General features: G+C 37.8%; 1 protein-coding gene across 1 annotated transcript; it reads right to left on the reverse strand.

Moving 5' to 3' along the window:
- Window positions 1-816: 816 nt before the first annotated feature.
- LOC139207611 (uncharacterized) lies at window positions 817-10,105 on the reverse strand. The gene is made up of 9 exons (XM_070837348.1): window positions 9,970-10,105; window positions 8,271-8,367; window positions 7,123-7,217; window positions 4,791-4,874; window positions 4,530-4,591; window positions 4,351-4,440; window positions 3,822-3,876; window positions 2,915-3,103; window positions 817-1,818 (listed from the first exon to the last, which is right to left on the reverse strand). The coding sequence occupies exons 1-9, from the start codon at window positions 10,099-10,101 to the stop codon at window positions 817-819; spliced, it is 1,806 nt and encodes a 601-aa protein (XP_070693449.1). The 5' UTR covers window positions 10,102-10,105.
- Between the last annotated feature and the right edge of the window lie 3,470 nt (window positions 10,106-13,575).

The following is a 13,575-nucleotide window of genomic DNA, read 5'->3' on the forward strand; positions in this document are numbered from 1 at the left end:
CCCTATTTGTAGAATTGTAATGTGATGAAATTATCTTTTATATTTTTGTAGTGGCGATCCTGCAGTTTATGCAGATCTTTTAGTTCAGTCATTCAGTGTCCCCTGGTTGGATCTGTGGGTGAAGACATATGAATTGATGTATTTCATGCTAACACCCAAAGTCAAACCAAAATCTGATTGTACACATAAGGGCCTTGACTGTACTTTGAAGAAAATACATTCATGTAGGCTACCAAATGGAAAAAAAGACACAAAAGAATAAACATAGTTCTCAGATTGCTAGCAACCATGGAGCTACTACCAGATAAGAACTAGTCAAATATTTGTCATTGTCATATTAACTGAATTATCAGGTCATACATTGGAGGATTTTACTGTAGTGATGGCAAGTGATTTGCAGAATGCACTAGCAGCAAAGTCTTTGCTATGTTTACTTATAGTCATTGCTATTCGGTGCATAATAATCAGCAAACATTTAACTTTAAGTGCCCTCTTTCTCAGATTGTTAGCACTGTGAAACATCATGATGTACACACTTATTTTTAAGTATAGTTAAGTTGTAAATCCTATCATTGGTAGTCTAAGTGAATGAGAATATTTAGTCATGGTCCAGGTTGTTTATTTGGTATATCTAATTAAGAAAAATGTCCACTTGGTACGCGGGATGTGTACCGAAAACCGATATAAAGTGGGCCCTGGGCTAAATATGACCATATTTTGACAAGCTCTTACATAACCTGTTCCTTTATGATTACTTTTTTAACATTTTGGTTTTGTAATTCATTGTCATGCTGCAGCCTCTCTCTTTAGGTTACTTTATTCCATATCTTGCCATTCCAGGTTTTCCATATCCCCAAGTGAATTGATAGAGGAAATGATGCTTTTGAACTCATCCAAGACTTTCTGCAGTTTGTCTGCTGTCTGCCTGATTGATTGGACAAATTTCATGATCTCGGATCTGATTGGAGACATAGTTTTGGTACACTGGTCCTGTGTTTCTGATCCGTCAGACATGAGTTCTGGTTCAACAATGCCAGACTTGACCTCTTGCATCAGTGAGTTAGGCACTTGTGCAGCTTGGTCAGAGGTGGGCTCAAAGTCAGAGATTTCAGTCTCAGACACTGACTCAGAACCTGTTGCACCTTTTTCCTCTGCTGTCTTTGCCTGTCTAATGTTGTGTAGCTCTCTTGCATCCATGGCAATGAAGAAAATATCCACTGCCACAAATAAACCAGAGAGCGCACCTGTTGCCACCTCTGCCACACGTACTGCCCTGGATGCTTGTGCAGCAATGTTACCGATGTTTTTCACTCTGAGGTGTCTGACCACTTCAGCGATGCCACATACGCCCTTCCCTACCCTGCTGCCACCAATCTTAAACAGGTTATTTTCATTGAAGTCACTATGTGTGTAAGATGCGGCAGCTAAGTCACATTTGCTCCTGAGTGTGTGTAAACCGTTGCTAATCTCCTGGAGCCAAGTTACAACTGCCCTGATTTTCTCTTCAAACTCTTTAAGGATGTTTTGGACAGCTTTGCGATCAGAGGACTGGTTGACCATATTAGTGATATTTGAGACACTAGCAGTGACTCCACCAGTCAAGCCCACCCCTACTCCAATTCCAGTGACAATGAGAGAGGCTCCCAAAGTGAAGGGGGCCAGTGCAAGGCCCACTATGGATGTAACCCCTCCCACTGCTCCAATCACTCCTCCTGTCAGACTGCCGATGGTGGCACCCTGATGCACACGTTCCAAACTGTCTGCCACAGCCCTTAGATTGTCCAGCTTAGACAGGAGTTCCTCCACAGTTGTTTTGCACTATCAGAAGAAGATAAACATTATCGGTGGAAAACGACCACACCTACCAATAAGGCATGTGTCAGATGTGAAACATTTCTGTTCAGTCTTAAATTGCTTTCCTATTGATCATGAAAGGCACAGATTATATATGAAGATCTTATTACCTTAATAATACACAATTCTTGTCAAAATTAGAATCAAAATCTCCTATTCTATCTCTAATCTTTTACAATTAGATTTTTTGTTTCCTGTTTTATTTTGAAATGCTAATGCTGTCTTGCCGTTTCAGTTCCTGCCCTTATGTGCCTCACTCTCCCTTGATTAGCTACATTTGATCCCTATTACTCACGTGCAATTCATTCTCCTAATTAGTCATTCTCTACTCATATGTCCCACCTACTATTTGGTTTTTGACCTAGTCTAGCTCTCCATTTTTTTTCCTATTTGCCAGGATTTGTTTTCTTGGTTTGGACTGATTGTCTGTGTTTGACTGCCTGCCTATTGAGTTAACACTTTGCCTTTTCACCTTTAACTTGTCTTTCTCTGTGTGTGAGACTGATTTTCCCAGAAGCATCACAGGGAGGATTGTCTGGCTAGCTAAAGATGAACTGATTATTGAATTTCAGGGCCAGTGACGATAACCTTACATTTATTGTGGTCATGATGCTCATGACCAATAGTAGTAATCGCTGATATATTGTAACTCACAGCCTTTTGAGCTAATGTTGACTACCTAGCTGAGGTGTACTTCTGTCGTAAAATAGGCCAGACAGTGCATGTAAATAGTCTTTATACATTTATGCATATTACTGTAGTATCATTGTATAAACTTGTAAAAATAAAACAACAACACAAACTCTTGTAAGAATAGCTAAAGCATTTCAGTAAGCTCGCTGTCACTACTTACAAAAGTTTTGTTTAGTTTGATTACAATTTTCAGGTGATTGTACAAATTAGCAAGTAAGTATATACTTGTCTTTCAGCATCATCTTTGAATAAGAAATTAGGGGGACTTGGTTTAATGCAGTTTGATGCAAACATGGCAGAATCATGCAGCTCTCAATGGAAAATTGAGTAGATAAAAATCAAATGTTCAATACTAGAAGTGTCATACCTTTTCTGAGAGACATTTTATCATAAAAGGACGCCCTAGGATCTCACTGGCCATTGGTCTTGATTGACAGTCCTTAATAAATATGTCATTCAGTAGTTCACAAAGCTCTGATGAGAACTGGTCTGGGAGATGTGGGTAAGGTCCACCGATCATCTTGGGCATGAGCTTTATTGCTGTCTCTGCAGAGAACTAAAGTACAATTATTGTTAGAAAACATCCAATATGATTTATAATAAGATTACTTTCCTCATTGAGTAATAAGGAAAATAAAGAGATTACCAATTATTTAATTTTCAGTTTACTTTGTTGTTACATGACTGAGATTAGCATCTTGCTCAGAATGCGTCTGAAAAGCATAGACCTGGTCAGCCTGTTAAGCACAAGTTGAGATATATGCAATTGGATGGGCTTGAATGGTGATTCTGACCTGGACACATTTTCTTTCTCAAAGTTTCAAATTCAACAGATAACCAAATTTGCACTACATAACTGTATAGATACTTTTAGACTTAGTTACAGTTTTTCTCAACTCGTTAAGCACATCTTCTGAAATACTGTGTTAATTCTCTAAACACTAAGGCTATGGTCACACTGCAAGACTTAGTGCTCAGTTCGAATTTATTGCTCGGATCTGATGCTTTTGGTTGGCTTTTCACATCATTTTCTAAATGTGTCTAATATCAGGTTACAGTCATTGCAGTTATTTGTGTTGCACATTGCAACAACAAGGCATTCAACATTCAGAGTGCTTTACATAAAACATTAAAAGCAAAATACGTTATAAAATGACATTTATATGTAAATAAGTAGAATAAAGCAGGTGTAGAATTACAAAAAAATTGGATAGTTACTGGAATCTCATTCATATTTTGATTACAAACATGTTCAATGAGCCTTTGCAACTTACCGCTGGTTTCAGAGTACAGAGCTCATAGAGAATGCATCCCACTGACCAAATGTCACTATAAATAAAGAAATTATTATTATTATTATTTTATTTAAATAATGAACAAAAGTTATATTTCAGCCAGAACTGGTGAATGCAGTGTGCAGTGATACTATTACTTGTGACACCTGATAAAAAAACTTTGTCAAAAACTTTACTGTACACAGGCATGTAACGTCAAATAACTTTGGAACATTTCACTGCAAGATGGCACTTGCAAACTAAAAATATAATATATATATATATATATATATATATATATACAATATTAATATTATATTTTTTAACCTGTTTCACCAATCATGATTAATGCCACACCTGGTCAAATGAGTGAAACATTCAGTTTTTGGCTGATTCATTTTGTTTCTTTACACCGTGTACTTGATTAATCTATTTTAATTACATTTTAGGCCTTGCAACTTTGTTTTTATGTGGGACCTTTGAGTCGTTACTGAGTACATTTCTTATTCTGGTAAAAAAAACTTTTTACCTTTTAGCATCATAGGACTCAAACTCTTTGAAGACTTCCGGTGCAAAATAATTTACTGCCTCCATCTGATTTGACTCAGTGGTTTTTGAACTGTGTGAAAAAAGAAAATGCATCAATACAATATTTTGTGTACGTATATATTTATATATGTTTATATGAAATAGATATATGCACAGTACTTTTCATAAATGTTTCCAAATTCGCCCAAATACACTGTTCCATGTTCGGTGAAGAAAATGGTCTATAAAAAGAGGATAGGTAAAACTTTAAATTAACATCAATCGCTTAAACTTTTCAAAATAGAAGTAACAAAGTAAGTAAATATTACATTATTCATACTTCTATTCATATTCTGACTCATATGACTTAAAATGGCTAATGGATAAAGTCTGTGGAAGCACATAATTATTCAGTCATACTTCATGTAATATGTGTATTACCTCTGGTGTCAGGTGTTTGTGAAGCAAGCCTTTTTCATGAATGGTTCTCAAAGCCATGCAAATCTCGACAATCCAGCTCAGTACCTAGAACAAAGACAGTACAGTAATAGACGTGCCTACAATATTTGTTTAAATATGGTGTGTAGGACAGAAACCACACACATAGACAAACTGAAAAACAGCTATCCGATGCAAGTATCAAAGTGTTTATATCTTATGCTAATTTGCAACACCCATCCCTAGAAGAGCTTTTATAAAAATGACAGATTGAAACAGTGAGGTAATAAGAAGACAAACTGAGTACATACAGTTGTATGAAAAAGTTTGGGCACCCCTGACAATTTCCATTATTTTCATTTCTAAATCATGAGGTGTTTGGATCAGCAATTTCATTTTGATTTATCAAATAACTGATGGACAGTAATATTTCAGTAGTGAAATGAGTTTTATTGGATTAACAGAAAATGTGCAATATGCATCAAAACAAAATTAGACAGGTGCATAAATTTGGGCACCCCAACAGAAAAATCACATCAATATTTGGTAGAGCCTCCTTTTGCCACAATAACAGCCTCTAGACGGTTCCTATAGCCCCTAATCAGTGTCTGGATTCTGGATGAAGGTATTTTCGACCATTCCTCCTTACAAAACATCTCCAGTTCAGTTCGGTTTGATGGTTGCCGAGCATGGACAGCCCGCTTCAAATCATCCCACAGATTTTCAATAATATTCAGGTCTGGGGACTGGGATGGCCATTCCAGAACATTGTACTTGTTCCTCTGCATGAATTCCTGAGTAGATTTTGAGCAGTGTTTTGGCTCGTTGTCTTGTTGAAATATCCAGCCCCGGTGTAACTTCAACTTTGTGACTGATTCTTGAACATTATTCTCAAGAATCTGCTGATATTGAGTGGAATCCATGTGACCCTCAACTTTAACAAGATTCCCAGTACCAGCACTGGCCACACAACCCCACAGCATGATGGAACCTCCACCAAATTTTACTGTGGGTAGCAAGTGTTTTTCTTAGAATGCTGTCTTCTTTTGCCGCCATGCATAACGCCCCTTGTTATGACCAAATAACTCAATCTTTGTTTCATCAGTCCACAGCACCTTATTCCAAAATGAAGCTGGCTTGTCCAAATGTGCTTTTGCATACCTCAAGCGACTCTGTTTGTGGCGTGTGTGCAGAAAAGGCTTCTTCCGCATCACTCTCCCATACAGCTTCTCCTTGTGCAAAGTGCGCTGAATTGTTCAACGATGCACAGTGACACCATCTGCAGCAAGATGACGTTGTAGGTCTTTGGAGGTGGTCTGTGGGTTGTCTTTGACCGTTCTTACCATCCTTCGCCTTTGCCTCTCTGATATTTTTCTTGGCCTGCCACTTCTGGCCTTAACAACAACTGTGCCTGTGGTCTTCCATTTCCTCACTATGTTACTCACAGTGGAAACTGACAGCTGAAATCTCTGAGATAGCTTTTTGTAGCCTTCCCCTAAACCATAACATTGAACAATCTTTGTTTTCAGGTCATTTGAGAGTTGTTTTGAGGCCCCCATGTTGCCACTCTTCAGAGGAGATTCAAAGAGAAGAACAACTTGCAATTGGCCACCTTAAATACCTTTTTCTCATAATTGGATTCACCTGTCCATGAAGTTCAAGGCTTAATGAGCCCACCAAACCAATTTTGTGTTCCAATTTATCAGTGCTAAGTAGTTACAGGTATTCAAATCAGCAAAATGACAAGGGTGCCCAAATTTTGCACAGCCTATTTTTCACATCTGATACAATTTCATACAACTTAATATTGCTACACTAAAAATCTTTGTCTGGAAAATACCCCATTACTTTTATTAGAAAATGAATGGCATGCCACTGTGATCGTTTTCTGTGCAGACAGCGTAAATTACTATGCAGCCTCAGAGGGGTGCCTAAACTTTTTCATATGACTGTAAAGATACAATAATGTTGAGTTGTCCAGGGTTTGGTAGATCTCTTAAAAGTGGTGAAGTTTGCTTCAAATTTTGAGTTATCAGGTATCAAGTTCCAGGACTTTGTTCCTTTCATAGAAAAAGTTGTCTGAGCGAAAGCTGTTTAGCAGAATGGACCTGTACATTTGCCACTTGAAGCTGCTCTGGTGGATCTGATGCCGGTCTGTAATCTGGATATGTTTGGTTGAGGAGCGAGTCCATTTAGACATTTTAGAACAAGCTTTACATAATAAAATCAATTAAGTTTGCAAAACTTCAAATCTTTTCTCAAAATGCTGCAGTGATGGCACCTAATTTGCTTTTCGTCCAACACTTTCAGTGAATTTGAGATGTCTTTTGCATACCTCAGACTCTTCAGGAGGCTGGCTCATCCCTCTGATCTTTGTTGCAAGGTTCTCTCCCTGACAGTAGTCCATCACTACATAGTAAATGTCCTGATCTTTATGACAAAAAGGGAAAAGAGAGTTTGTTAGTATTGTATAACAAATATAACAAATCATCATCAGTATATGTATTTTTTGACTTTGTTAAGATTGCACCAATTTCAACTTTTAATAGCAAGTGCTGAAGTAGATACTCATTTATCCTAGAATATGAATGGTGAATCCCAGGGAGTGGTCTGGAGATGGCACTCAGTTACAGAATTTATCCCAGAGATGACGTCAGAATACCTATTCTGGTGAGGGATATTGGGGCTGATACTGACTCAAATAGCTGGTTCAGGGATTCAATTCAATTCAATTCAATTTTATTTGTATAGCCCAATATCACAACAGAGTGTCTCATAGTGCTTTACAAAGTTCACTGAAATAAACAAGTGTAAGCGAACAAACAATCTAATTATCTAATTGGTGACAATGGGGCCAACCCATTGGCCTGATCTGTTCGATTCAATTCTATGGTTACATCTACGAGCACATACTACATCATGCATCAGCAGCACACTTGTAGACTCACGGCCACCTGACACACCCACAACAACAAACAACCAACAAAATGAAAGTAAAAAGATGGACTGAGGTGTAATTCCTGTTAATTTTGAGTATATTTTACCAAGAATTATGTATTATTTTAATGAAAAAAAAATATTATTATGGAATATTTTGATTAAAGAAATAATGAATAATAAATCTGTAAATTTATATCTATGTATTTATTTGTCACATTTTGTTTTACATTTAAGAAAAGCAAGTTAAGTTGGGAAAGCAATGTTTAAGTCAAGCCTGATCTCCTCTACACAGTGAGGCGTACAGCGTATTAATTAAACAATGGTATCTTATCGATGCACTGTGTTGGCTGATTCCCAAAGCCCAGGTATTAGTATCAGGACTGAAAAGGTTGGATCGGTGGCATCCCTATCTAATACATTTGTTTTCAAATCATGTTGAGTCCCATCACAATTTTATCATGTGCATACCATCTTTGTGTACAGACATTATTTCTAATAAATTCTGAGAAGCAGACTGTATAAAGCAGATTTGTCAAAACTTACCTTGAAAAGAGTTTTTGGCGCTCACAATATGAGGATGGCTTGTTGTCTTGAGGATTTCTATCTCTGACATCAATCCTGGATCAGAATTTCTGGATTTCTGTTAACAACACCACTTGCATAAGAATGGCCTGGCAGAGGTGCCTGACAGTCAGAGAGACCGACAGTAGACAGGTTGAACTTTTATGCCTGAGATAGTAGTCGAAAAACTAAATCCTTTAGCAAAACCCCTCACTTTGACTTCTGCTTGCTGCCTCCAATTGTGCTTACAAGGTCAGGCCACTCTATAACTCAGTCCGTCAACTGTATAACTGAATACAACAGTCACAATTTCATGTCTATCAATTTCATGACCATTGATAATAGTGCAAACTAGGTGCAGCATGGCACAATGTGGAAGTGAGGCTGAATGCATTATTCATTGGAGAGGTACTCCTCATGACTTCACTGGATGAACTTTAAATCTCTGAATAGCAGTTCACCAGTCTGGTGTGTAAAAAAGCACAGAGGGACAAATTCAAGAAGCCAATAAACCTAGAACAGTACCCAGCCATATATATGAGGTAAAATAAATATTCACCACTGTTTTGATGAATAAACCCATATGTTTAGTTCACCAGTGTGCATTAGACAACATTTCAGCTTGACTGAGACAATGAAGCTACATGAAGTGTCATCTTTAATCACCTATTTGATACTTTCACATCTCACATCAAGAAGAACCATGATTGGCTACTATCACCCTGAACCCAAAAACCCACCGGGCACGTCTGTGTCACATTGCAGCTGCAGTCCGGTTTTTGCTCCATCCTCCCAACCCAACCGGAGCGTATCAGACGCGGAGTTTTGTCTGGCTGAGTAGATGACTTGCTCAGCCTTTGTTGATTTGGTCATTTTCCCATGATTTTTGTGCCTCTACAATGAGCAAACAGGGTACGTTTCTAATTTTGTCTGGTTTAGGTGTGTTTCTTGTATGTATTTACTACTTTGTTATGCTCCAGCCTACACACGGTGAGTTAAAGCGAAAGAGAAAGTGTTTTTCTATATCCAAGATGAACCGCGTGGTTTTAAAAAAACTCCCTCTGACCAGTTAACGTCTGGCCTGGTGCCACAGATTATATAATGGCTGCATCACAGCCAGTCAGCAAAACTGAAAGCCAAGGTCCTGTGGGACTTCCAGATCCAGACTGAGTAACCAACCTGACATCGTGTTGCTTAACAAACAGAAGAAGGCAGAGGTGATGGATGTAACAATTCAGAGCGACAGCAACACCAGGAAGAAGAAACACGAAAAGCTCAAAAAATACCAAGGGCTGAAAGACGGGCTAGAAAAGATGTGGGGAGTAAAGGCAGGAGTGATGCCAGTGATGATCTGAGCACTGGGGGCTGTGACCCACAAACTGGGAGAGCAGCTGCAGCAGATTCCAGATACAACATATGAGGTTGTTCTCTGTCCAGAAGAGCGCAATCATAGGAACAGCTAAGATACTGTGTTGTACGGTGTCCTTGAGTGCCTTGAAAGACGCCTATAAATAATATGTATTATTATTATTATTATTAAGATACTGTGCAGAACACTTTAACTTGAGGAAGACACACCACCACCCAGGGGAAAAAAGATCTAAATATATATGATGCATATTAAAAAGTTACATTTTTTTATTTAATGTGCATAAGATTGACATAGGAACTCTTCACTTACCTGATTTATAATGATCTTTTTTATGATGTATTTATCATCTCCCTTTGTGGCAACAGCAGTATTCTCTGATATCTGTTTCTGTTTTTCTAGTACGTAGCCTTTCTTTTCCAGGGTGCTCTGTTCTGCCCCCATTTTTGTTGTTATTTCCTAATGACACACAGATGATCAAACCAAAAAACATTATTTTAAACCTTGTGTTATTGTCATAACATGAATCATTTAGGTGAATTGTTGCCGAACATGAGCTTGACATTGTACACAATAGGTGTTACCATCACAGCAGAGAAGCGCTAGCAGCAACCAAGCCAAACTAGATCTTCATTGATGATTCTTTTATTAATCTTCATTTACCAAGGGTATGTGGGTTTACATAGCAAAAGCTGTTTCAGCAACACATTTACATTTTCAACTGTTTTCATCTATGTTTGATAAAAACAAAACAATAGCAAATATAGCTTTTCATAAAATATACTTTCAAAACTATACTGTATTACGAAAATGTATTATACTTACCCAAATGAAAAACCCAACACAACATCAATCTGGTGCTCTGCTCTAACAACTGAAAGTAAACCTTAGTTTATATACTGAAAATAAAAGTGTCCACCCACATAACACTGTCGTTTTGCGTCATCCTATCACAGCCATCAAAGAGGGTTTAAGCACAAGAGTGTTTGCTTTTTTGTTATGTTTCACTTTTGGATGTTCCTAAGTGACCTCAGATGACTGTAACCTATGAGCAGTGTAAACAATGACCAATTATCTTTATGAGTCTCTCGATTTACTGCAGGGCAAAAGTTGATGATCACAGAAGAGATGGATATCTCACAGCCACCTCCTCCTGTTTATTTGTGTGGCATTTGTCTGTCAACTGTGCATGTCTGTGTGGAACTGAAGAACTTATGATATACTGTCAACAAATGAAATACCAACAGTATTTCCTCGGAGGAATAGTATAAGAGCAAATTTAAGTTCTGTCAAATTGTAAATGTAACTGAAACCAAAAACAAATAGGCGGTAACCCGTTGGCAGTAACATTTGCACACACACCCTGTGTTTGCTTTTCTTCTGCTGGTTATCTTTCATTGTTTTTTTTTTCCCTGAGTGACCTCAGACGACTACAACCTTTGAGCAGTGTAAACGCTGGTTATGGTTGATAATGTGGGAAAACATTACACAACAGACATTTTGACATTATGTCAAAGGGAGGTGTAAATAACCACATATTGAACGGAAAACTGTGTAACGGAACGCCTTAAAGATCCAGACAAACATGAAGAAACATGGGTTAGAGTAAAAACACCTAGGAGGGAAGCAGATATTTTATGATTACCAATCAAAATGTGTTATGAAGCTGGAAAAGAGAAAATAACTTAGTAGATGGATGCAGAGTGAAAACATAGTATGTGTAGGAGTGAATAAAAAGACAGTAAAATGAGAAAGAAGCAGATTAAAGCTGAGCCGTGGCCTCAGTAAGCATCAATGGGAAAAGTCACAGCCACAGTCAAAGCAGAGGTCTGTAGATCTTGATGTTTGATACATTACTTCCCACTGTTTGTTTAATGACGGTATTGTACACCAACAGAGCCCAGGTAACAGGGTAGTTTATGTCAAAGGTGTTTCATTCCAATTGGCTAGCCCTCTCTGGAATAAGGTGTAATCATAACTAGTGCATTTTATAGCCCATTAAACATACACATGCTCACTGAAAACACCAATTATGGGTGTTCCTCATCTGAACTTTTCTCTGCTCTATAAAGTCTTTCCAAAAAGCGCAAATGTTGACCTATTCACCCCTGAAATCCTCGTTCTGCATATTACTGCGAAGGTCTGTGAATCCATTGGTTTGACATGGTTGATGAAGCTTAATTAGATATCCCCTGAGGTGCCTTCATTCTCTTCTATCCTCTCCTCCCATTTAATTTTTGTCTCTCCCTTCGTATTGGTTTCCATCTGCATGTCTTATTTCTCTGTCTTTCTCTTCTTTCCTCTTCTCATCTTCTATCCACTCACTCCACGTCTAGACTCATTTAACCTTTATGGGAATAGTGATATGAATATTATGTGTGATGCTACTAAGGCTTTAATTACATTGTTAAATTGAATTCAGTTTAAAGCTATACAGTATTAGACTAGTGTTAGCCCGTTTCCTTGTAAACTTGTGTAATGTCATTAACATGGGTTGAAATTGAGATTTGTACAAAGGGGGGGCTCTGGGATTTGGAGATTGGGAGTGTTTTGTGGAGGGTTATTAATATGACATGAAAGAAGGATGAACTGGAAGAATGGGACTCCTAAAATTGTTGTGTGTGATCCACTGGAGTCCCTCACGTCCCAGCTGTTTGTGGGGGTTTTGAGCAGACAGAGCTGAGAGACTTGGACCTCTTTCAAATGTGTAGGTATCAACATGCAAAAAAATGTACAATAGGGAGCAGAATTTCAGCTGTTTTATATTAATTTTGAATTCAAACACATATTTAGGGAGGCAGTGGATTGCCACAGCTAACAGGTTTTCACCATTTAATGCAAAGTGTATCATATTTGATACGAGTTTTTGAGACCTCTACATCATCAGTGTGATATTTTTTTGTATTTTATCTGTGTTTTATATGTTTTTGTTTGTTTAAGATAAACAAACTGTGAGCAATAAATTGCACAAAAATGCCGGGTGTAGCAAAGATGATACAAATTAAGACTTTTTAAACTTCAGACGGCTCAATAAACACTCCAGTTTCGAAAAATTTGAATTTTCTGGCAATTATATACAGTAAAATACAGTTCGTAAACACTTTCTTCAACATCACCCAACAAATGTCTATGTCAGTATGATCCTCAGTCATCACAAGCCTAACATATAGAATCAAAAGTTATTCCTGAAAAGGTCCTATTTTCTACACATTTTGGCTCTTTACAGTGTTGAAGACAAGTAAAGTATAGTTTCATCCCTTTCCCTTTTAAGAGGTTAGGTCCTAAGTTTAAGCAAGGCCACGGACATACTGTAAATGTAATTGTTGTATATACTGAATACATCCTTTAAATGATGGAACAGAAATAATGTTAGTCAGTGCTGAGGGATTCTGTGTTAATAGGATGGATTCTCATTGGCACTAAAGTAGGAATCATTAAAGTCTGAATGGCTATTCTCAGAGGAACTGTGTGATAGAAACCCATTTCCCGCTCAATTCAGACAAGTGTGTGTGTGTGTGTGTGTGTGTGCGTGTGTGTGTGTGTGTCTGTGTGTGTGTGTGTGTGTGTGTGTTGAATGTGTTATGCTGCACAACAAATATTTGCATTAATATTAAAACTAGGCAAAGCCAAGTGTGGAGATGGGCAAGTCTCCAGGCCCATGAATAAAATGAATAAAGCAGGCAGTTAATCTTTAATGCTGTTTAGCCTCAACATGGGTCCCTGACTGTGACATCATCAGTTAGCACTTCAAGCGTGACTTTGCCAATTTTAATACTGATGCATAAAAATTGGCAGGATTTGTGTACATGTGCACACACAGTTTTATAAACAAAGCAGAAGACAGGGTAGGGACTGCCTGTCGTTAGCCTTTAACTTCAGTGAAGTTAATATCTGGATCTGTTTCATCACACAGTGTAG

This window comes from Pempheris klunzingeri, chromosome 9 (genome assembly GCF_042242105.1).
Source record: "Pempheris klunzingeri isolate RE-2024b chromosome 9, fPemKlu1.hap1, whole genome shotgun sequence".
Taxonomy (NCBI): Eukaryota; Metazoa; Chordata; class Actinopteri; order Acropomatiformes; family Pempheridae; genus Pempheris; species Pempheris klunzingeri.